This window comes from Acomys minous (genome assembly GCF_964271855.1).
Source record: "Acomys minous genome assembly, chromosome: 13".
NCBI classification, from domain to species: domain Eukaryota; kingdom Metazoa; phylum Chordata; class Mammalia; order Rodentia; family Muridae; genus Acomys; species Acomys minous.
The window spans coordinates 22,113,598-22,139,359 of record NC_140495.1 but is presented as its reverse complement, the minus strand read 5'-3'; the positions used below and the strand labels follow the sequence as shown (position 1 = coordinate 22,139,359).

The 25,762-nt window shown below is 35.6% G+C and overlaps 1 protein-coding gene across 5 annotated transcripts in view; it reads left to right on the top strand.

Moving 5' to 3' along the window:
• The window catches only part of STAG1 (STAG1 cohesin complex component), a 311,613-nt gene that overhangs the window by 232,802 nt on the left and 53,049 nt on the right, over positions 1–25,762 (top strand). For all 5 annotated transcript variants that reach the window (XM_084752355.1, XM_084752352.1, XM_084752353.1 and 2 more), the window contains 8 exons: positions 4,392–4,506; positions 12,853–12,970; positions 17,419–17,522; positions 19,249–19,341; positions 19,435–19,524; positions 19,672–19,875; positions 21,529–21,599; positions 23,237–23,324. In XM_084752355.1, coding sequence (XP_084608481.1) covers positions 4,392–4,506; positions 12,853–12,970; positions 17,419–17,522; positions 19,249–19,341; positions 19,435–19,524; positions 19,672–19,875; positions 21,529–21,599; positions 23,237–23,324 — 883 coding nt within the window. The remainder of the gene's footprint in view (positions 1–4,391; positions 4,507–12,852; positions 12,971–17,418; positions 17,523–19,248; positions 19,342–19,434; positions 19,525–19,671; positions 19,876–21,528; positions 21,600–23,236; positions 23,325–25,762) is intronic.

The window sequence follows — 25,762 nt, the reverse complement described above, 5'->3', positions numbered from 1 at the left end:
TGTCCATTCCGTTACACTAAGGAGTTGCCTGTCTTTAAAGTTAAGATATGTCTTTTGTAGATAAGCAGATTTTGTTTCTTTATTCATTTAGTCTTTTATTTGAAGTGTTTTGGCCAATCATATTTAAAGATATTGAAATGCATGCGTAAATTGTGTCATTGTGTGGGGCCCCTGAACCCTCTGGGTCCTTCCGTCCCCCGCTCTCCCGTGCCACTCTAAGTGTTCCACCCAGAGTCTAGCAGCAAGTCCAGGGTCTGTCCTGATCTCCAGCTGGGTGGAGTCTCTCAGAGGACATGTGTGTTGGGCTAATATCCACTTATAAGTGAGTATGTTCCATGCGTGTCTTTCTGGTCTGGCTTACCTCACTCAGGATGATCATTTCTAGTTCCATCCATTTGCCTGCAAATTTCAAGTTTCCTTGCTTTTAATAGCTGAATAGTATTCCATTGTGTAAATGTACCATAGTTTCTTTATCCATTCTTCGTTTGAGAGACATCTAGGTTGTTTCCAGATTCTGGCTATTATGAATAAGGCTGCTTTGTACATAGTTGAGCAAATAAGTGTCCTTGTTGTATGGTGGAGCATCTCAAGGCTGGTAGCTCTGGACCCAGGGGTCCTGCACAAACTGTTGCACCAACCAAGGGCAATGCATACAGTAACCCTAGACCCCCTGTTCACATCTAGCCAGTGGACAGCCCATTCTCCACGGTTGTGGGAAGAGCAGGGGCTGCCTCTGACATGAACTCTGGTGCCCCCAATTTGATCCCTTCTTGGTGGGGAGGCCCAGCGGCACATAGAGGAAGGGGAAGCAGGCTGTTGAGATGAGAGCTGATAGGCTGTCATAATATGGAGGGGGAAGAGGTCCCCTTCTGTCAGAGGTCTAGGAGAGGGAATATGGTGGAAGCGGGAGGGAAGACACAAGTGAGGGGATAACAGTCAGGATGCAATCTGAATACATTTTTAAAATGTTTTTAAATTGTACTCATCTTAGTTTTGATTTTTTGGGCGTGGTGTTTGTTTTCTTAGTAATATTTTGTGTTTGAGTAATTAAGGCTTTGTATTTTTAACCCCACAGTCTTTCTGTTATACTCATTCCTCTCTTCAGAAGTATAGTTTTTTGTGGGTTTTGTGTTGTTGTTGTTGTTGTTGTTGTTGTTTTGTATTTTCTTTTGGTTTGATTTTTCCATATAAATTGATTTATGCTTTTGTTTCTTAGAAATTTCTTCTCCTTCAAAGGCAGATAGTTTTGCACAGTTTTAGTTTAGGCTGGCTTCCATAGCCTTTAGTTCTTGGAATGCCTTGTTGCAGGTTCTTAAGGCTTTCAAAGTTTCCATTAAGAAATCCAGTAAGCTGTTATGCCAATGGGTTTTTCTTTATTTATGACTTGGGAGGGTGGTTGTTTGTTTTTCTCTTGCAGCTTTCAATATACTTTCTTTGCTATGTATCCTGTTTTACTGTGATAAGCCTTGGGGATTGTCTCTTTTTGAATTATCAATTTGGTGTTCTCCCCACTTCTTGTATCTCTATGGGTAAATCTTTCCTTAGTTTGGAGCTGTTTTCTTCTATAATCATGTTAAGATTCTTCTTCCTTATCTAAGTTTATATTCGAAAGGTTGTGTTTTTTTGTTTTGGGGGTTTTTTTTTTCCTTTCTTCGTGTCTCATATTTTTGGTATGTTCCTTTTCTGTGTTTCTAACTTTTTTTATATGCTATACTTATTTGATTTCTGTTGTGTGTTTATCTTCAAGTTCAAATACTTGTTCTCTTGCTTGGTTCATCCTACTTGTAAGGCTTTCCTTTGAGTCTTATCATTGAGTTATTGGTGTTCTTTTATTCCATCTTAATTTCAGCATGATTCCTTTTCTGTATGTCTATCTCTTTATTGAATTCCATCCTCAAGTCTTAGAATTTTTTTATTCATTTCTGTCAGCCTTATGTTTGTGTTTTCTTGGTCATCAACCAGGTGTTCATTCTCCTTAAATTCTTTCTCCTAAACTTCATTGAGCCTTTTTTGTCTTTTTTTTTTTTAACTCCTCGGATTTTTTAAAATAAAGTTTATGATTGTTCTTTTATATTATGTGTCCTAGGGTTCACTTCAGAAATTCTTGTTGGTAAATATTTCTATTGAGATTATAGGTTTTAGAGAGAAGAATCTGGCTTGATCGTTCATATTGTTGGCATTTGGGGAAAAGGATTTTTTGCTCTTACTCTGATATGAACAGATCAGCTCACGGCAGAAGAGAGAATATAAAGACAGGTTGGGCCTAGAGGTCAGAAATGACTTGAGTGGCATTAAGCAAGGCGGAGAGAGAATTTGGCTAGTGTATTAGGATGCATTTCCTAGTCTAAGGTTGGAATATGGGGGTAGATTAGGCTTTGTAGATGTTGGCATGTGGTGTGGTACGGCCCTGTGTGTTGATGAGCAGGTAGTAAGCTTCCTCACAGAAGCATAGAGAATATTTGTGGGGCAAGCAAAAGAAGCCAAACTAGGCTTGGGCACTAGATACAGGACCTGGGCTAGATCTGGCTAATTGATGAGAAAGCATGGATCGGGGGAAGTCAAGGAGGCTAGCCCTGTAAAAGGTATCAAAATTTTACATTTTAACATTACAAACTTCATCTGTTTTCTCAGAACCTTAAGTAAAATAAATGCAGTTATTTGTCATAGTATATTTTAGTTACCAATGGGCATTCCTGTTTAATTTGTTAGCAATTTGAAAGCCACTCTCAAAAGAATACTTCTCAATTACTGAGGCCTTCATTTGTATATAAACTAGCCTATGTTATTTGCTGTTACCTATTTTCTTACTTTTCTGTAAAATACTTGAGATGATTTCTAGTCTATTTCCGTCCACTAAAGCAGTGGTTCTCCACCTCCTTAACGCTGTGACCCTTTAATACACTTTCTCATATTGTGTTGACCTCAACCACAAAATTATTTTCATTACTACTTCATAACTGTAATTTTGCTACTATTATGATCATGATATAAATAGTTGATATGTAGCATATCTATTATGCAGCCATTGTCAAAAGTCATTCAATCCCCAAAGGGGCCAAGACCGCAGGTTAAGCACTGCTGCACTAGGTCCTCTGGAGAACCAATTTCATGGTCACTGTTAACATCACTTGGGCTTAGAGCAATCTCCATAAATAAGGGAGCTGTGGGTTTTGAGGAATTTGGTTGTTGTTTGTTGGGGTTTTTTGGTTGGCTGGTTGGTTGGTTTTTATTTTGGTTTGATTTGGTTTTTCAGTTTTTTGAGACCAGGTTTAGAGATCCACCTGCCTCGCCTCTGCATCTGCCTCTGAAGTGCTAGGATTAAAGGTGTATTTCCAGGGGAAGGAAAAAAAAAGCCGGACGTGATGGCACACGCCTTTAATCCCAGCACTCGGGAGGCAGAGGCAGGTAGATCGCTGTAAGTTCAAGGCCAGCCTGGTCTACAAAGCGAGTCCAGGATAGCCAAGACTACACAGAGAGACCCTGTCTCGAAAAACCAATAATAATAATAATAATGGTGCATTTCACTACTGCTAGGCAGGATCTTTGTTTTATTAGAATAAATCTATATAGCAAATTTAAACCTTTCAATTCTTTCTTAGCCATATTTAGAAGTTTCATTATTAAAAAAATTACAGATAAGATATTATTATAATTTTATTGTAAATGATTGGATAGAATACTCATTTAAGGACAGAATTCTGTCTCTAAATAATAGGTAATAACTATAAGAGAATACAAAAGACAAAGATTAAAATGTGGATTTTTAGTAATTGCTTAACATTTTGTTAAATGTATCTATGACTGAAATAAATATGTAAGAAACTATTTTTGTCTAAATTTAAAAGTATATACTCTGGTATCAATCTTGGGATAATAGTAATTGCTCATATTTTTCATAAATATTTCATCATTGACTGTTCATCACTGAAAAGGCTTCCTCATGTTGAGCTATGTCAGATATGTTAATCTGTCCGTGTTGACCTCTACAGATGTATCATTTAAGAGCCATGCATGGGCCGGGCATGGTGGTGCACGCTTTTAATCCCTGTACTTAGGAGGCAGAGGCAGGTGGATCCCTGTGAGTTTGAGGCCAGCCTGGTTTACAATGCAATTCTAAGACAGCCAAGGCTACACAGAGAAACCCTGTCTCAGAAAAGAAAAGAAAAGAGCCATGCATGGTAGCACCTGACTAGAAAAATTGAGGCTGGAACATCAAAAATTCAAGGGCAACCTGGACTACATACTTGTCAAAAAATAATAAGACATGTGTTTTATCGAATTAGATTGATAATCCTTTTTAGATTTTTTTCAACAATAAATTACTTAATTTGTGTTTTGAAAAAATACTGAAATTTGTATTCATGTAAATTTGTATTGCTTTTCTCTACCAGGCTGTTTAGCAGACATGACCCCCAAGCAGAGGAAGCGTTAGCGAAGAGGAGAGGAAGGAACAGCCCAAACGGGAACCTCATTAGGATGCTTGTTCTCTTCTTTCTTGAAAGTGAGGTACGAAGGGGTTGATGGTTTTACTCTTCTTTGGTTCACTGTAAGCAATTGGGGTTCCCTTCAGACATACAAAAACGAGCATTTTTCTTGTGAAGTTACCTTTATGAATTGCTTTGTACCTGCTTTTTATGAGACATTCTGAATATATTCAACACTGAATATAGATTATTAAGTTTAAAGTTTTACATTATTTCATAATGCCAATTCCACATTCTTTTTCATTTTTTACTTTTAATGTTGAATTTCTCCCTATAGCTTTTAAATTATTTTATTAAACAGTCTTAAGGGCTTGGAGGTTCATTTGTTGGTGGGTTTTGCTTGGCACACACAAAGCCCTAGTTAAATTCCCTACATCAAGAACAAAGTTGTGTGCTGGAGGAATTGCCCAGCCGTTAAAAGCTAGGCTCACAACCGAAAATATAAAAGTTCAGTTCCCAGCAGCTACAGCTATCTCCTCAGCCACCCCCCAAAATAGAATATTTTCAAATTGTTAAAGCTATTATTTCTAGCTAGTTTGAAAATCATAGTCTTTATTTTCCATTTACTATAGTTAGTTATCACGGAATTTTATAATTAGCATATCTGTTTTTGAAGGCAAAAGTTGTCTTTGCTCACTGAAGTATATTTTAATCAGTATGTCCTACTACTGGCATGATGTTAGTTAAAGACCCTGAATAAATAAAGTATTTAGCTTAGAAACAAATGAAAATAAAACGGCAAAAGAAGTAGAGAAAATTAAAAGTCAAGGCAGATAAAGTGGCACCAAGTTCTAACCCAGAGCAGAAGAGAGGATGTGTAAGGCGCTCACACACTCAGGCCTGGCTAGGCCACAATGCGATTTCAAAGTCAGCTGTTCAACTTAGACACTATCTAAGTCTCAGAATTTTGAGAAAAATACAGAGAGAGCTGGGGATGTGTTCAGTCCAGTAATAAAACTCTTGGCTAGCATGTGTGTCATGCTCTATTTAAAAACCACACACACACAAAATTAAAGCTCATTTTTTTTAATTAAGACTCAATTTTATTTGGAAAATAGAAAATATCAGATAAGAAAAGAAGCCTAAAAGATTCTGTGAATGTTCAAATTTGAAACCACTGTAACTGCTCCGTAAAAATGAAAGGTAAAGACATTCTATGTAAACATTAAAAATAAAAATTAAAAATAAAAAAACAAATCAATTAAACAGAATAACAGACACTAGGACCCAGCAAGAAGTTATCACTATTGCTTCAATTAAGACTAAAGAAAGAGTGATATGGAAACAAAACCATCAGGAGAGTTGCATTCAGATGTGTTAAGAACAGTGTTTTAAGTATGCCTAGAAATCCCTAGGGTATCTTAACTAGTAAAGTGCCAGTTCTGAACCTCTAGAGTGAGACCTTACATTATGCCTTTGAACAAATCCAGAGCTAATGCACATTCTTCTAGTTTGCACTTTGTATAATAAGGATTTTAAACATTGTTTACTTAACAAGCAAGTTTAGGTTGATACAAAATAAAATGTAAAGTTCTAGTTTTAAAACAAAGTAATAAGAACCAGCAAGTATCTCCTTGTGATAGCCCTTTTCACTACTAGAGCAGTGCTTCTCAACCTGTGCATCACAGGCCCTGGCGGGTGGCATATTCTGCATATCAGATATTTACATTACAATTCATAACAGTAGGAAAATTACAGATATGAAGTAGCAACAAAATAACTTGATGGTTGGGGGTCCCCACACCATGAGAAACTGTATTAAATAAAGGCTTGCAGCATTAGGAAGGTTGAGAATCACTGCTCTAGAGGAATGGAATAAAAAGTGTTATTCAGCAATCACAAACTACATAATAAGTAAGGCCAACAGTGTTTTTTCACTATTAGTAGAAATGAGCCATACAAATATTAAAGTGTTGAAAAGTTCAGTAATCTAATGGTCTTAGCTGAATTTCACTGTTAACTAAAGGAAAACTTTTCATTTCTGAAAGCTCCCTAGGACTTCTTGATTTATTAAAAGAAATAAAAGCATTTCATTTTAGCATTTTTATCCTTCTTTTATAGTAATTTGTGATTTTTTTTGTTGTTATTGTTGTTTCAAAACAGGATTTCTCTGTGTAGCCTTGGCTGTCCTGGACTTGCTTTGTAGACCAGGCTGGCCTTAAACTCACAGAGATCTGCCTGCCTCTACCTCCCCAAGTGCTGGGATTACAGGAATGTGTCACTGTGCCCAGCCTAAAGCTATATTCTTTAGTACAATAAAACTCTACTTTCCTATTTTGAATTAGTTTTTTAAACTTACTTTCTATAAGACATGTCAGTTTGTAACATTTTAGATACAGCCTCATGACTGACTGAGACTTACAAATCAGATGAGTTGAAAATTACATGTGATTAGCAGATATGATTACAATACTTTATTTGTTTTTTGAAATATTAAATAATATGTTAATATAATGCTGTAATTGTGAAAGGTTTATAGTATAGGTAATATTATGGTGAATAAGATATCTAACTAAACTACTTGTTTTATGGTAGTCCAAATTAATTTGAGATCTTCAAAAGTTCTGTGGTTGTAATACATATCTAAAGACAAAATTTGCTAAACATTATATCAAGCCCATCCCTGACTGACAAAGTTCTAGCTTACTGATACAATTGAAACTTAATCAAAAAAATGAGCCAATATGTACTCTTGCCCTCTTAATACATTCACTAAATTTATAACAGTTGATTTTTATATACTGATATATGAACAGTGTGTCCAGCTGATTATTAGTTTTAACATTCTAGAATGCACTTATGAGTTGCTTTTCTCATTGTCAGATATTTTATCAAATACCTGAGAAAAGAGACTTAAAGAAAGAGGAAGCTTATTTTGTTTCATGGTTTCAGAGGATATAGTCCATTGTGGCCATGTTAGCAGGAGAATAGGGCAGCTGCTAAAATTGCCACTGGTGTCAAGAAGCAGAAAGAGATAATGGGGGTATGCAGCTTGCTTTCTTGTTTATTCCCTTTTATTCAGTCTATTCCCAGTCTAGTGTGGTTCTTTCTTGCAAGCATCCTCAGTGACAGTCTTTTCTGTGTACCAGGTGATTGCAAATCCAGTCAGGTTGACAGTGAAGATTATGTCATGGTCCAACACTTGTAAGCCAAAGACTTACATCCATCTCATAATGCAAATGCATTTAGTTCAACTTGAAAAATCTCCATCATCTTCAACAGTCTCAGTGCTATTAAAGTCTAAGGCCTCTTCTAAAACTCAAAAGAAAATTAACTATAGGCTTTTATAAGATAAAACAAATTGCATGTTTTCAATATACAAGTGTAAAGAATAAGCATTTCTGTTCTTACAAGTAGGAACTAGGGATATAGCAAAAGATCAGACCAAAATCCAACAGTGTTATAACAAAACCCTCTGTTCAGTGTCTGACAAGGACATTGTCACCTAGGCTCCAACAGCCTTGAGTAGTCCATCTCTCCATTTTTGCTTCCTGCAACACATTTGACCTCTCTTGGGCTAGCACCACTTGTTCCTGCAGCTTTTCTTGACACAGTCTGCATGGTCCTGGTATCTCCCACCCTTTACAGTCCTGTTAGAACTTGAACTTCACAAGATGCCTCCTTTAAGGGAACCTTACCCTTTCACACCATGCGTAGCTTCAGAGGCTTTATGAATCCTTAATATCAGCCTCCATGACCATATAACCCTTACATTTGTCACATCTGTTGTACCAGCACCATGTGGACAAATGTTGCCAGGTTTCTCTGACAGCGGGAAGTGTCATCTGCTCCCCTTCTGCCATCGCTGTAGTGTGCCTTAGCAGACAAGCATGCACATGTAAACACTCCGCTGGGCCATTGTTTTCAGGCGTAGAACATTTTCACCTGCTCTCTCCTTCAAATGAATTTGCATTTTTACAAGCTAGCTTATTTGTTGGTTAGATGTTGCATTCAGAATACCTTTGGTGTTATGCCAATATGTTAATCATTTTGTTAAAGTAATATTCTCCACACTAGCCTTGTTTTCAGCTTTAAAGTTGGTGATGTCCCACCCCCACCCAACTGCACTTTTTTCTGCTTTGAAGTTTTTGCCGTTAAACAAACTAGGCTGTTGTCATTAAATGCAATCACACTTATGTTCTTGGGACATGGGCAGGAAACAGCCATATTTATTGAACATTGCACTATGAATGACTTCTATTCCAGTTCCTACTAGAGGCTTACTGCCCCTGGAAACATTTAGGACAATCTTTCTTTTTCACTGTTCTGTCAGTACCTGGTCTTCCACACTTTGGCCAAAATGACTAACTCATTAAACTCTGCTTTGCGCGTTCTGAGGCTAGCTTTAACCTCTTACACATTTCTTTGAGAGACCACCTTCAATGGCCTGTGAGCCACATGGTTAGGTTTATCACTCTATTCTTTGATACAAACTCTCTGTTGGTTACTTTTGTTGTTGCTATACCAGCTTACCTGACAAAATCAACTGAAGGAAGGATGTGCTTGATTGGCTTACCATTTGTGGAGATATAATCCATCCAGGATAGAAAGGTATGCCAGTAGAAGCACCAAACAGCTGATTATGCTGCATTTGCAGCCAGGAAGCAAAGAGAATTAATGTCATTGCTCAGCTTGTAGCACCTCTAAATGATGCTTTCCATATCAGAATGCGTGTTCCCCACAGTCAGACCTCTCTAGAAGTAGTCTGAAAAATAATTACCCAGACATATTTTTCCTGGGTATCCAAAGCCATTAAAAATGACAATAAAGAATGCCATGACACTATACTATATACTGTTATGAAACAGTTAGAAAGATGAATAAATTATCAAAGATATTAGCATCTATAATAAAAATATTGATCACTATAAACAAAATTTGTGATAAGAGTAATGACAGTATACTGGAGCCAAATTTTAAAGCATAGAAAAGAAAACCATCTGAGAGTACTGATTCTGTGCCTGGAGAGACACCTCAGAGAGATCATGTGCTCCTCTTCCGGAGTACCCAGTTCAATTTCCAGTATTGATATCACAGCTTACAACTATCTGTAACTCCAGTTCTAAAGTTTCAAAAATCTCTCAGGGCACCAAGCACACATATGGTACTTATAAATATATATAATCAAGACAGTCAGATATTTTCTTTAAAAATAAATGGTTTTTAAAAGAAAACTGATTCTGATAAAATTATATTAGTTAAAAAATTTAAATATGTCATCGACTCCATCAAAAACCTCAGACTAAATTAGTGAAGATGAAAGAGACATTACCAGTTTCCAGAAGGATGAAGACTATAAAAGCAATAAAATATAAATGAGGGGGAAAACTGATAGAACCTTTTAATACTAAATAACTTATATACTTATGAGCAAAAATAGAACATTCTTTTATTAACTGAGAATCCTAAGATAAACGCTAAGGATCAGAACAACAGAGACTGGTGGATGCATAGCATAAGGAGTAACTAAATGGTTGCCGCTGACCTGAGCGTGTGGGTCACTTTAGAACTGCTAGTCCAGCACATTTAAGCTTTGTATGATGTGTCTCAGAAATAAAGTGAATGCTCAGGTATTTTATAGCCACCAGGGAGGATAAAGAATTATATACCTGTTAGTGTATATCACTAACAGAAAGCCTGAGTGCAGACTCCTTCTTTCCATTTTCCCTGCCCACCAAGCATAAACCTAGTGACACAGATTGACAAATAAGAGTATATGAAACATGAAAGAAACCTAAAACCAGTATATTAATGAGCTTGATTCATATCCCCAAGATATAAGAAGAGACTTTTATGAAAGAGAAAGAGAGCCGAAACTAGGATTCTAATTTATAAGAGAGAAAAATGAAGAGACAGAAGGTACAAATTTATAGTTGTGTTGTATTATTTAACAGGAATTCTGTAGAGACTAGAACAGTGGGGTGTTTCAAAGACTTAGTGTTCTATATACCATCCCAAGCATTTCTTTGGCCAAACCGGAGTGTTTATGTGTGTCTGCCTTTCGCTACAGTGGGCCCTGTCTGAAGATAGAGCCTCTGAATAACTTGCAGGTGCCTGTTTAAAGCAATACTGATGTTTTCTCTTCCAACTGCCTCGTCCCACTCCATGTGCATTTTATAGGTTCTGTAATACAGAAGGTAGCAAAGTGGAGCTGCATGTCTTCTTTTCAGTATGGAAGGATATTCCCAATGAAAAGGAACTACAGTTTCAGGTCAAATGTAATTTAAATGTGTACATTGTTTCCTTTTTCCACACCCTCTTTTGAGTATAGTTTGATATTTTGTAATTGAAAGCTCATTTCTAAAGCAGAAAAAAGACAGCAAATATTAAGGCAAAGAAAACTAAGAGGGAGTGGTAATAAAACATTCAAGAGAGTACTGCAAGTAGAATACAGAAAATAAATACCAGGAATATTTCTAACATTGTTATCCCAGAAAATATAATGAAACATGGTGTACTAAAAAAAAAATTGTCCTTTGAAGTTGCAATAAAGAAAGTTAAAAATAGCTGAATGCCACCTCAAAACATATCTTAGAGTAGCATAGGAAGTTTATAAATAATGGACTAAATAACAAGTGTTTTTTTTTTTAAAGGCAAGAAAGTTGGAATCATGAAAGATAAGTGATAATTAAAGACCAACAACATTAAAGGAAACAAAGACATAACCTCTATTTTTAAAAGTTATAATCTGCTGAATATAGCCCCTCCACTGCAAAATAATATACTTAGTCAAGCATAAGAATTATTTAATCATAAAACATATTTAATCAGCTTGGGTTTTTTAATAGTGGTAATATGTGTACCGCTATACATTTTGACACATATAGCTCAGTGACATTAAGTATATATGTGTTGTTGTCGCTGCCAACAGTTTTAAAACATCCAGAGCTGTTTTTAAAATCTTCTCTAACTAACCACTCAACAATTTTTTTTCTTAACATAGGTTTAATGGCAATAGTTAGAACACGTTTCATTTCCTGCTTCTATTTTTATCTTTGGCACCAAATTATATGCCACTTGTTCTTGTCACTTTAGGAATGATATTAGTGATAATATGACCTAGGAGTAGTTTCTTCATGATGGATGACTGCAAAGTTTAAAGGTGTCCCATTACAACCCTTTCTCTGTACCACCTCTCCCTGACCCAGCAGAGATTTTGCTAATTAGTTTTCTCCCTCTGGCTTTGATACAATTCATTGGGAGATTTAATGGGGGTGTCTACCCACCCTTGCATGCATGTGTGAATGTGGTTTTTCTAAAGTATTTCTGGAAGCAATGTGTGAGGTTTTAAATGCAGTAGAAAATTAAGATAAAAGAAGACACAACAATTTACAGATCATTCAGTGAAACTAATGAATAAGAAAAATACAGTTCAAGTGTTAGATAGCAGTCAGTAACCAGTAAATCTGGAAAGATGTTTCATACCACTGCTGATGAGGAAACAAGTACAAGCATATGTAACAAGTAACAGTTAAGGGTTGGAAATGCTACTTAGTAGAAATCTTGCCTGATATGCACACTGCCCTGGGCCCAATCCCCAGCATTGAAATAATATTTACCCTTTGTATGTACTATATACTTTTCTATTTGGCTTTATTTTTGAAACATTTCTCTCAGTAATTTAATGAGTTTAGGAATTCAAAATGAGTTCATAAAATGTAATCCCAAGTTTTATTATCATTAGCAGCAGCAGCAGCAGCTGGAACAATATCAGCATCTTTGCATGTCTACCTGAGGAGCTTCTTTGTACAGTATCTTTAAAGTATTTCCTTTTTGGAAAGAGAAACAGAGAGCTGGGAGATAGTAAAGTATGAGAACAGGAGATTCCTTATGCAGCCAGGAGCTCGCTAGCCTGGAGTGTATAGTAGTGAACAAAAGCTAGTCTTAACAAGGTGGATCCAGGGACGGCTTACAGCCCACGTCCTATCCTATGACCTCAAGAGGAATGGCATGGCATGTGTACCATAGACATGCCCAGAAAAGATCTAGGAAGAAACTACTAAAAGTAATAAAAGTAACTTAGATTCAGCTTATTATTTCAGGAATTCTAATTAGATGTCTGTTGTTTCTTTATTGGCAAAATAGTCATTGGAATATAGAAGAACCTTAATCTTAGTACTGGTACAGTTTTTAAAAATCAGCTGATTCTGCATACTATGTCCATATCATAATACATGGACATATATGTGGGCGTGTTTGTATATGGGTACATATACACATACACAGAATTTTTTTTATTCTTGTTTTCAATGGTTCTTAGAACTATTGAGGCCAAGCCATTTTAATTGTGAAGAAAATTATTTAACTCAAAATATTAGGAGTTGTTTTATTAAATGTTCTTTGGTCACATTCAATTTGTTAATTTTAGTTACATGAGCATGCAGCCTACTTGGTGGACAGCCTGTGGGAGAGCTCTCAAGAGCTGCTGAAAGACTGGGAGTGCATGACAGAGCTGCTGTTAGAAGAGCCCGTGCAAGGAGAGGAAGGTACAGTGTCTCCACAAGTCTGTTTCCTTCTCGTTGTGTCTCTGTTGATAAATGTAACATCTTCTGTGGAAACATGCCACGGGGTTTCTTTAATAGAACAAATTAATTCCTACAAGAAGTCAGAATTTTTCAAGTTTAAACATCTTTCCATATCAACACAACTACTTTGCTGTACAAGGTGTTTCAACATCCATGTGTTGTAAACTATTTAAGAAAGTCTTCTGTTTGCTAACCTTAGACACAAAATATGCTTAATGTTTTAATTTTTTCAAAAGTAAATCTTTTTTTCTTGTATTTTCTTGTGAGCCTGGAAAAAAGCTTAAAAGCAAAAACTCTTCTCCTCCTCCTCTTCTTTCTTTTACTTATTTTTCTCTAAGTTCAGAGACTGGAGCTTAGGGTCTTGAACTTGCTAAGCACCTGTTCCATCAGTAAGCTATATCCCAGCCGGTATGCAGGAGCCATAGCCTCCCAACCAGAGACACGTACATAGGGATAGATGGATGTAAATACATGCTTTAATTTTAATTTTAAAAGGTGCAGCTTGGAAGCCCTGGATTCAGTACCTAGTTTTAAAAAAGAGAGTGAAAAGGGGTGGGGACCGGAAGCGATAAGAGCATTTGTCTTTATCTTGCTCTTTAAGAAGTAAGTGATGTGTTTGGAATAAAGCTACTTGGCATCAGAAAGAGTAACATCTTCTCTACATTTGTTCCCTCATATGGTCTCTGAGTCCAACTTATTTATATTTTTACTACTTTATATTTCTTTGTAAAGTTATTTCTTTTTTATTATTTAACTTTCTGAGATAATAATTACTTCATTTTCTTCTCCCCTTCCTCCAAACCCGCTTATATCCCTCCTTTCTCCTTTTCAAGTTTATGACCTTTTATTTCATTTGTTGTTGTTAGGTAGGGGTGTGTGGGGTGTGTATATGATGTGTGTATGTTGTATTTGCGAATATGTAAGTACAACCTGTTCAGTATGTGTGTGTGTATGTATGTGTGTATTTATGTATGTGTGTATGTATGTGTGTGTATGTATGTATGTGTGTGTGTATGTATGTATGTGTGTATGTATGTATGTGTGTGTATGTATGTGTGTGTATGTATGTATGTGTGTGTATGTATGTGTGTGTGTGTATGTGTGTATGTATGTATGTGTGTATGTATGTGTGTGTATGTATGTATGTGTGTGTATGTATGTATGTGTGTGTGTATGTATGTGTGTATGTATGTATGTGTGTATGTATGTGTGTGTATGTATGTATGTGTGTGTATGTATGTATGTGTGTGTGTATGTATGTGTGTGTATGTATGTATGTGTGTGTATGTATGTGTGTGTGTATGTATGTGTGTATGTATGTATGTGTGTATGTATGTGTGTGTATGTATGTATGTGTGTGTATGTATGTATGTGTGTATGTATGTATGTGTGTGTATGTATGTGTGTGTATGTATGTATGTGTGTATGTGTGTATGTGTGTGTGTATGTTTGTTTGTTTTCAGGGATGACCATTAGGTGTTGGATAATCAGTTGGTGTGAAAGCTATTTCTAGGCTGGGAAACGAGGTACACCAAGTAAGTGAACCACATTTTAGAGTATGATTGGATCTGAGTAGGGAAGACAGAGGTGATGTATAACAAGTGTGACATTATATTTATATAATAACTGAATTTGTTCATACTTTTCACTTGTGTGCTATAACATACAGAAGCTTTTGCATGGAATGCCATTCAAATCAATTTTCTTCCCTAATGTTTTGCTCTGGATTTTAAATAATTAAATACTGGCAGTTACTTACTATGAAGCCAAGTAGAAATTAAATTACTTTTTAAATAGAGGAAATATATTAGAATTTCAGTAATAAAAACCTAGTTAAAAGGTAACAGACTAAATTTTGGAAATACACATTGTAAAAGACTAGCAGTAGCTTTCAGTATTTTTTAGTGCTACTATATGTGTTTGTGCGTGCTTGTGTATATGCATTCTTCAGTGAAATGCAAATTGGGTAAGTTTGTAGTGTAACATGAAGGGATGTGTACTTGTTGGCACCTTAGCCACCATATAGCAAAAACTCAGTGACTACTCGTTCCATTTCTCTGGGTGTCACCTTCTTGAACTGAAATATGGAGACTTTTGATCATCTCTAATAAATGCTGAGATTCATTTGGCAGGTGAAGAAACTGTAAGTAAAAGTATTCTTCAGGAGCTATATATGGTAGCCAACCCCTTAATCGTAGCACTCAGAAGGCAGAGGTGGGAGGATCTGTAGGAATTTTAGGTCAGGCTGGCATACATACTGAGCTTCAGACCAGCCACAGTTACGTAGTGTTCAGCCCCCAGAACCCGCAAGGTGGCTGTGGCCGGAGAAGAAGGCTGTGAGTGTCCATGTGGTTGTTAGGAACTGAATCATGCCCTCTGCAAGACCAACAAGGTCTCTTAACCCCTGAGCCACTTCTACAGCCACCAAATTTTCTTCTTAAAGGAATTTTCAGGGCTGGAGAGATGGCTCAGTGGTTAAGAACACTGGCTGCTCTTCCTGAGGACCCCGGCTTCCGTTCCCAGCACCCGCGTGGCCCTCACACCTGCCTGTAGCTCTAGCTCCAGGGAATCCTGGGCATCCAACTCCCCCCCACACACATATATGCCGGCAAAACAGCAGTGCACATAAACAAACATTTAAAAAGAATTTTTAAAAATATACTTGTTATCGACATTATAATTCCTTTATTCATGACTAAGTGTGAAAAATTATAAAGATCTAGACTTGAAAAATGGTTATTAAGTAAAAAAATATTTTTGTAACATTAGGCACTGGACTATGGATATATAGATGAAAACTTGAAATTATTCATGTTTTCCTAAGACAAGCAGTACTAGTTTCTATGATTTTCTGATGATGCTGCAAATGTTGGTAAGAAAAAGATTACATTAAGATATGCTTATAGTGATGCACATCTTTAATCCCAGTGATAGAGGCAGGTGGATCTCTGGGTTCAGAAGCAGCTAGTCTACAGAGTGAGTTCCAGGGCAGCCAGAACTATACCGATAAGAGCGCTTCCTTCTCTTCCAGAGGAGCTGAGATCAGTTCCCAACACTAGCATCAGGCAGCTCATAACTGACTGTTACTACAACTCCAGGAAATCTGATGTCCTCTTCTAATCTTTACAGGCACTTGCACTCATGTACACCTGTCCACACACAGACACACATATAATTCTAAATTATAGTGGTCAGTCCACTAGTACAGGGGAATTATCATGAATGGATTAAGGTAGCAAAATAGGGAAATTAGAGTCTAGTGTGGTATAATATAACCTTCATCTCAGAAGAAGAAAGAAAAACACTGGAAAGCTGGCCCAGCCACTAAAGCAATACGATTCTTACAGAAGACCGTACTTTGATCCCCAACACTCAGTGGGGCAGCTCATCACTGCCTGGCACTCCAGCTCCAGGAAGCTGCCACCCTCTTCTGACCTTCATGTACACATAAACACACAAATACAAATAAAGTAAATGGTTTTTTTGAAAGGGGGAAGATGTTAGGTGAAAGGAGTGACCGAATATATATTCCATTTCACTGATTATTAGATAGGAAGAAGCAAAATATTGTTGAAATGACATTTTATGAGCAAAACCAGAAGTGTTTGTAATTTCTAACCTTGGAGAATAAATTACAATAATCATATGACTTATCACAAGCTAAACTTTGTGCTATGATATATTATTCCTATTTTTGAGCAAATTTTTAGAAATGTATCAGTTACATTAACATATATATAATACATATAATTGATGCTTTACTGCAACGTTTTCATGGTATCAAACACTTGGAAATATTTTATTATTTTATTTTACTAGATTTTTAGTGCATTGACTAAATTATACTATATAAATTATTTAATAAAATAAAAAATATGTGTGTGAGCTAGGTGTGATGGTTCATTCCTTCAATCCTAGCACTTGGCAGGCAGAGGCAAGTGACTCTCTTGAGTTTGAGGCCACCTGGCAAGTTGCAGGACAGCCAAGGCTACTCAGAGAAACTGTGTTTCAAAAAAAAACAAAAATATCTATATGTGTATATTGACTAGACATACATTAAAATATGTGGTTAGACTTTGAAGTATATGACACTTTTTATTTCTTAAAAAAGCAAAAGGAAATTATAATACAGGATTTGAAATTATGTGGAAGAAAGTACTGTAAAATTTTAGCATTACGTTACTCAAAAGTAGGTAATTAAAAGAAACTAGAGTTAGAAGAGACAGAAGTGTTTACTCTATGTGATTTTTCTTGTTTGGCTAATGATAGCCACCATTGGTTACTTAAATAGAGAAGGGGAACTTCAAAAATTAGAGTCTACCTTAATTCTCCATAATAGGTAATATATGTTTGTAGTTTTTAATAAATCATGTGTTCATTTCAGCATGTGGTTATTTTGTTCATTTCAGCAATGTCTGATCGTCAAGAGAGTGCCCTTATAGAGCTAATGGTCTGCACAATTCGGCAAGCAGCTGAGGCACATCCTCCAGTGGGAAGGGGAACCGGCAAGAGAGTAAGTTTTCAATTAGTGAAATCTCTACAGCAAACTTACTAATGTAATTAACTCTAGACTGTTTTGATACTTTACTAGTGTTTGTATCAGTAAAAATAGGACTTTTTACAAATGATTCCTGCATGCCATGGGGCTTCCTCTTTGTGTCCTACCTGCTTGACTCCGGTCCTAGAAAAATATTTTTCCCTCATATTCCTCTCGTATCTGTGCCTGCTTCTACTAAAGAACTTTATAGTATAGTTAAAAGCATATTGGGTATGCAGAAGTTGGGAGGTGCTGGAGAGATGGCTCAGTGGTTAAGAGTACTGGCTGCTCTTCCTGAGGACCCAGGTTCAATTCTTAACACCCACATGACTTTTTAAGATTGTCTGCAACTCGAGTTCCTGAGCATCTGATGCCTTCTGACTTTATGAGTTCAAGGCATGTACATGGTACACGGACAAATTTGTAGGCAAAACATTTATACACATAAAGTGTATGTGTCTGTGTGTCTGTATGTCTGTGTGTCTGTGTGTCTGTGTGTGTGTGTGTGTGTGTGTGTGTGTGTGTGTGTGTGTTATATTTCAATTTTTGATACAGGATTCTCTATTATATAGCTCTGGCTATCCTGGAACTCACTGTGTAGACTTGGTGGGCCTCAACTCACAGAGATCGGCCTATTTCTGCCCTCCTTTAAGCCCTCTTCTGGGACTAAAGGCATGCACCACCATGCCTGGCCAATAATAATTTTTTTAAGCACATAAGGGCTCAAGAGGCAAACCACATCATTGATAAACTCTTCTGCTTAGCAGCTGTGTAATCTTTGGATAAATAAGTATTTGTGTATATGTAGTCTCCTTATTTGTAATAAAGTGACTAGTAATACATGTAGCAAGCATTTAATAAGCTTTGTATACACAGTGAAGAAACTTTCTTCTTTTGATATGGAAGACATGCTGCTGATCTTTCCCAGAACAAATAATTGAACAGTAAGATGGACATTAATGCCCTAGTCTTCAAAAAGTCAGAAACAGCCTGATCATCCTGGGAAAAAGACCTACCAAGAGTGTAAATACCAGGATGGGAACCATAAGGGAATTATTTTTTTGTTTCGTTTTTTGTTTGTTTTTGTTTTTTAGTTTTGGTTTTTGGGTTTTTGAGGCAGGGTTTCTCTGTGTAGCCTTGGCTGTCCTGGACTTGCTTTGTAGACCAAGCTGGCCTCGAACTCACAGCGATCCACCTGCCTCTGCCTCCTGAGTGCTGGGATTAAATGCGTGCACCACCACCTCCCGGCTAAGGAAATTATTTTGAACTCTGACTTCCATTCTTTTCTTGCACAATAGCCAACTGTTTATTCTCTCGTGAGCCATGGTTCCTTACTACAGACTGGTTAAAATCTTGGCACTAAGTTTGACTGTAGTTAAATAGGTTATTACCTCTAGGCCTATGATGAGAAACACATATTTATATAATTATAACTGTACATTCTTTATTGCTCTGAGTTAAGCTTATCTTAACAATTTTTAAATTCATAAGTATTTTTCTATTTTTTAAATCCTTGAAATAAGTAATTTCTATAAATAGGAAGTCAAAAATCATGTTAAGCAAAATTTCATTATAACATATGTTTATTTCAGCCTTTTATATTTGTTTTTAATTTGTTGGTCATGTCATCTGCCAATGCTTAACATTTTGTTTTTAAATTGCCAAATGACATTCTCTTTTTATCATTTCAATTTATTTCTAGGTGCTAACAGCCAAAGAAAGGAAAACTCAAATTGATGATAGAAACAAATTAACTGAGCATTTTATCATTACACTTCCTATGTTGCTATCAAAGGTATGTACCATTTTCAGTTTTGTGATAATATGCCCTGAGTTTGCTTTCATGCACTTTTAATGCACTTCCATTTTTCTTTGCTGCTTCCTTTAGTATTCTGCAGATGCAGAGAAGGTAGCAAACTTGCTGCAAATTCCACAATATTTTGATCTAGAAATCTACAGCACGGGGAGAATGGAAAAGGTAAGAAACTCTGAAGTTCTGCTAATAAAGTAGTTTTAGTGACTGGGTTGCTTATTTTTATCCAATCATAAGATTATTCAACAAATGATGATTTTTTATTTTCATTATTAGTCTAAATATTACAGTTTTTCTTTTTTTCCTCCTCAGCACCTGGATGCTTTATTAAAACAAATTAAGTTTGTTGTAGAGAAACATGTAGAGTCAGATGTTCTAGAAGCCTGCAGTAAAACCTACAGCATTTTATGCAGTGAAGAGTATACCATCCAGAACAGAGTTGATATTGCTCGGAGCCAGCTGATTGATGAGTTTGTAGATCGATTCAATCATTCTGTGGAAGACCTGTTGCAAGAGGTTTGTTATAAACTTGACGGTACTTATAATAAATCTGGCTAATAATTGTTCAGAATAGCTGACTTTGTAAGTCAATCCCAATTTTCTTTTCAATCTAAAATTTCTATCCATTTCAGTATTTAGCAGTACCACTTAAACTGTACAGTTGGTGGTGGTGGTGGTGGTGGCAGGGGTGGTTGTTTTGGGTTTTTTGACTCTTGAGTTCCTCTGTGTAGCTCTGGCTGTCCTGGACTTGCTTTATAGACAAGGCTGGCCTTCAGTCTGCCTGCCTCTGCCTCCCTGAGTACTAGAATTAAAGATGTGAACCACCGCCCCTCACTGAAACTGTACATCTTATAAAAATCAACCTTTTATTGTTCACTTTTTATGCTGTACTTTCCCATCTTTTAAGAAAAGTCCACCATTTGCTTTTTCTTCTTTGTTTTATTTCCTACTTCTGGGATTCAACTTACGTTTTTTAATTACTGGTTTATTATACTGTGCTAGAGAATAGAATATACAGATTAAGTTAGATATGCTTGTTCAAGGAGGCAACACTTTTGGCAAACTGGTAATTTTTATCATTATTTTTGGGTTTCTATATCGTGCCCTTACTTTCTTATCTACAAGGCAGTCTGAAAATCTTATAGTTTATGCTTTGATGCTTCTGAGAAATCTATATAACTGCTTTTTTAAAAAGAATTTTGTGACACTCTTTCAAGCATGACATTTTTTAAAATCATACTTCTTCTAAAGCTATAAAAGTAACTGGTCCTCAATACAATATTAAATAATCTTTAAACTTTTTTTCGGGATAGGGCTAGCCCAAGTAGTAACTGATGCATGTGTTCTTGAAACTCCCAGAATTTAGTACTCAGTCCTGGGAGATAGAGTGCACTAGCTAAAGCTATAAAGCACTCTCTCAAAAGCAATTCTGATTGTAAGAAATTTACCATAGTATATTATAAAAATATGTAAAGTCATGGCCATTATATTATTGAAGCAGCAGAAGCTGATTATGTGTAGATATGGCAACTATAATTTTGTTCTTATTTGTATGCTTTTATTTATCTGTACAAACATACTATTTAATATAATGGATTTTAGGCAGTTAAGCATTAATAGAGTATATTATGAATTTTAGTTGCTCTGAAAATGAGGTCTGTTGAAGGTTTTTTTAATATAAAACTGTTTTTGTTTCCCTCAGTTTATTTTTTAACCCTGCTATCACACAAATAATTGAAACTCTTTTGTATTTGTTTATAAAGCTTTCCAGCACAGTCTGGAGCAGTTTAAGTCTGTTTTTAGCCCTCTGTGTTATCCTGCTTCATCTTTGCCAAAATCCTGAAGTTACTTGCTTTTTTAGTTCTTCTTTGCTCCAGATGAATTTTCATTTCTCTTGCACCTCTGCCTGTGCCTGAATCCCCTGCCTCCTCCTTCTAACTTCTCCCCTGGCTGGCAAGAAGTCCAGCCCTATTCTCTCTCCTGCTCAGCAACTGGCTGTAAGCTGCTTTATTGGCGTTCAAGGGGACAGTTGGGGAGCAGAGTTTTAACATTGAGACAGAAGATTCTTAGAACAAGGCTTGCAACCAGAAATGGGGGATACAGAAATCAGCATTTGAATTACACAAAACCTTATGCCAACAGAAGTCATTTTTACTCTTTCATTTATAGGGTGAAGAAGCTGATGATGATGATATCTACAATGTTCTTTCTACATTAAAGCGTTTAACTTCTTTCCACAAGTAGGTCATATTAATATTAGCATAAATTTAGGAAGTAACATTGGCCAATGATAGACTGAATGTAATATTCGACTTCTTATACATTTTTTAATATTAAGGTATAACAAATTTTGCTCATTCAGATTTTCTGTGAATTTTGTTATGGGGGGAGTTGGTTGGTTGGTTGGTTGGTTTTTTTATTTTTATTTTTTATTTTTTATTTTTTATTTTTCTCGGTGTAGTCCTAGCTGTCCTGGACTCACTCTGTGGGCCAGGCTATCATTGTACTCACAGAGATCCACCTGCCTCTGCCTTTCCCAGTGTTGGGATTACAGGTATGCACCACTGCACCCGGTTTATAAGTAATTATCAATTAATGGTATTTAACAATCTTGCTAAGTAGAAAATAAGATTGATAGGAAAGTTCTATATGTTGGCTCAAAGTTGCAATTTTTCAGTTAGATATAAAAACATTATGTCAAGTAAATAAGCAAAAAATTAAGATTGATTTAATACCTTCAGCTGTTCTACAATCTTTATGATAAGTATAGACAATACATTCCTTAATTGCCAAACTATATAAATCAGTAAGAAAAGATTTTGGGAAAGTCATGCAAGTTATTCTTGTGGACTTGTAGATTATTACTGGCTTTACTGTGTAGACAGAGCAACTAAATTTGAATAAGGAAATAAAAGGCTCACATGTGCTCTCAAACATATCCCACATATCCCTATAATGAGGTTTATCTTCTCCACATGAAAAGAAACAGAATTGTGTTTCAAAAGAAAGTGTGTTTGAAGCTCTTAATAAATTACTCACATTTCAAAAGCAATTTCTAAAATGTAGGCTTTTGGGTGAGTGTGGTAGTGACTGCTGCTACTTCGACCTGCCTTGGAGGGAAAAGGGTGGCCTTAGCTCAAGAGATGGAGATAACCTGATACAACAGAGTAATGTAGTGAGGTCTTTGTCTCTGTGGATAAATAGAAGGAAGGAAAGAATAAATAAAGCAAAAGAAAGAATTCTAATTATTCTTTACCTACAGGTAAACATTTCAGAATCTCATAGGACAAACTCTTATTTTAAAACCTACCCTATCATTTATGATAAAAATTGACACCATACTCAAAAGAATTAGGTTTATAATAGAGTTCAACTTTCTTTCTTCAAAGCCAAGCATGGTAACATGAATGCAGGAGGATGTGCAGGTCATTCTACATACAGAGATAGCCTGACAAAAATCCTTCAGAACGTGTCAGTCTACACAGTGGATTTTGAGTTTTCCTATATTTTCTATCCTCTGTTTTTTTTAATTCTTTCCATTTGATGACAGCAGCTTTCTCTTTCAAAAACACACGTGTAGTTATATATATTAAACTGTTAAAGGATTTACTTTAAATATACTCTGAAATATAGTAAAGTTGACCCTGTATGCATTATGAATTTAGATTAACCATCTAAGTAGAAACCTGACATTAAATGTGAAACTCAAGATTTATTTAATGAACTCTCTACCATCAGCTTTTGTTTGATTCTTTGTTTTTCTTTATCAATTTTACAAGAAAATGAAATATTTCTTTGTTATTCTACTTACTGAAACTGAGCTCAAATTTGAGTTATCTTTTATTCTAGATTAAAATTAAACTTTTATTTATTTTAGTGCTCATGATCTCACTAAATGGGATCTATTTGGTAATTGCTACAGACTATTGAAGACTGGAATTGAACATGGAGCTATGCCAGAACAGGTAGGAATTATTAATGTTCTTCCTGGGATTTAGGAAGCTAAGATACTCTCAGATCAACTGACTTTCCAAAGCCTGTTGCAGAAAGTAGCTGTTGAGTCTGTGCTGCAGCTAGCTCCTTTGAGAGTTATTGTCCTTGTGGTTATACTGTTGGCCATGGCTCAGATTCAGATATGTTAAAGTAAGAAAATAGACTGCTTTGTTATACTATATCTTTTTAAATTAATGTTAAGGTAAACATTCCTGGGAAAACTATTAATTTCTCTAAAACATTTCTGCTCATGACTGTTCTCGGCATTGTTTAGATACTGATGGCACCAGACCTTCAGAAGCATGGCTTGGTGTTGTAGTAAAGCCACTGTTCAGATGCCTAGGGAACCTGTTAGAACAATCTGTGTTCACATATTCACAGCCAACTTGGAGTGAAAAGGACAAGACTGAATTATTTGCCTAATTTCAAAGACTTAAACAATTAGCTTAATTCTGTATGAGAAAGAGAAGAGTTTCTTTGTATATTACAGCTACTCATGAGAAATACCATATTTATTGATGGTGCTTAGGGATTATCTGATTCATTCCTATGTGAGAGGGACATTTAGATGATACATTATTACTCTTAAAGTGATTAGAATGTCAAAAGATAGAACAAAATGATAATTGTGTACTAAAATTCAGTCACACGACACAGATATGATGACATCTGTCATTCGGCAAACTTAGAAGGGCGCAGGCAAACACGTTAGTTAGTTAATGAGTTTAAGGAGAGCAACATGAGCTTACATAGTAAAACTCTTATCTCAAAGAAATTTTAATGTGTAAAATAAAAAATAAGCCACAACCAAAATAAAATTATGTTTACTATGATTAATTATTTTCAGTTGTCGAACATGATTTGGGTGTGTAACTCAGTGGCAGGGCACTTGCCTAGTGTGTACAAGGCTTTGGATTTAATTTCTAAAACTGCAAAAATTTATAATAAAATTGTTATTTTCTCTTTTTTATTATTGTTACTTTCTTGATCTCACTTTTAATAAAACACAGTGTACCTAGTTAGGTACTTTAATTTCTGAAAAGAGGATAAAATCTGGGACAAATGTATCACATTTAAACATTTCCTTTATAGATTAACAGGAAAATTAAGTTGAGAAGATATTTTATTCTCTCACTTAATTAAAGCTAAGCTCAGAATTTTCTTCCACTACAGAGTAAAGTTAACATGTATGCTTTACTGTAGCAAGTGGCTGAATATTCATGTAGTATACCTCATTTATTAATGCACATTAGTTTTTTCTTCTGTCTTCATCTCATTTGCAGTCACCTAAATATAACTCACTCATTCTCAAGCTGTTTCTTACAAAAGTGGTAAAGATATTCTTTTGTTTTCCTTGTTTTCTTCAAAGAAGAATAAAAATAACATATTTCTGCTTAATTGGATTATGAGCCTGTGGACATTTATTTTTAATACACAATGTCATCATTAGTGATTTAACCACTGACTTGTGACAGTCTTCTGATCCTGTGGTCTGTTCTTACCACTGCAAAGATGTGCTTTTCCCTTCTGTTAGTTGTTTGAATAAGAGCATATGTGTGTTGTATGTGGCTTGACTTCTCTTAGATGCATATCCTTAGTTTTAAGCAGGTGTATCAAGTTTGAAAACATGACTACTAGATTGTGTTCTTTTAGGTGTTTTCAGCTTTTACAAACAGCTTTCAAAATATAGAGAGTTGAATAAAAACTGTATTCAACTAATTTTATATGATTATTTAAATTCCCCTTTTCAGATTTCACCTTTGCTTTTAGTTAAAATCCAGAGATTTCCTTTGAGATTCTTTCTCTGAGCAGACCTCAAAGACCTTTGCTAGTGTTGACCCTCAGTTATGCTCAGTGTGTTAAATGTGTCTAAAGACTAATTCTCTAGCTGTTTGAGAAGTCTATGTTTATCATACCCTTGTCTGTTTTCCATAATAACCAATAGAACCGAATATCTCTGTAGTCTTATTCTTTAGAGATAGCAGCATTTGGGGGTTGAGAGTATGGGATTCTATGGTAATCATTTGTTTTTTATAATCCCAGGCAGTATAGCTTTAGGATATGTAAATGATCAAAATTTTTAAATTTACCTATTCTAATTTTTTATTTTTGGTATTCTTATTATTTTTGTCATGTTATAAAAATTCCTTATTGAAAAACCTGCTTCTTTCTTTACCGTCATGTCTTTTTTTCACACTTTCGCATTTGTCCATTCTGTATTTACTACATATATTAATATGTATATGTAAAAATAATATAAACATCATTTATATCGATTACTTCCAATGGTCTAGCTTTCTTGTCACTGTTAATAAGAAGCCTTTGTGTTTCATGACACTGACATTCTGAAAAATACATATTTTATATGTTTATAAAATATTCTCAGTTAATTTTATCTGGTTGTAGTATA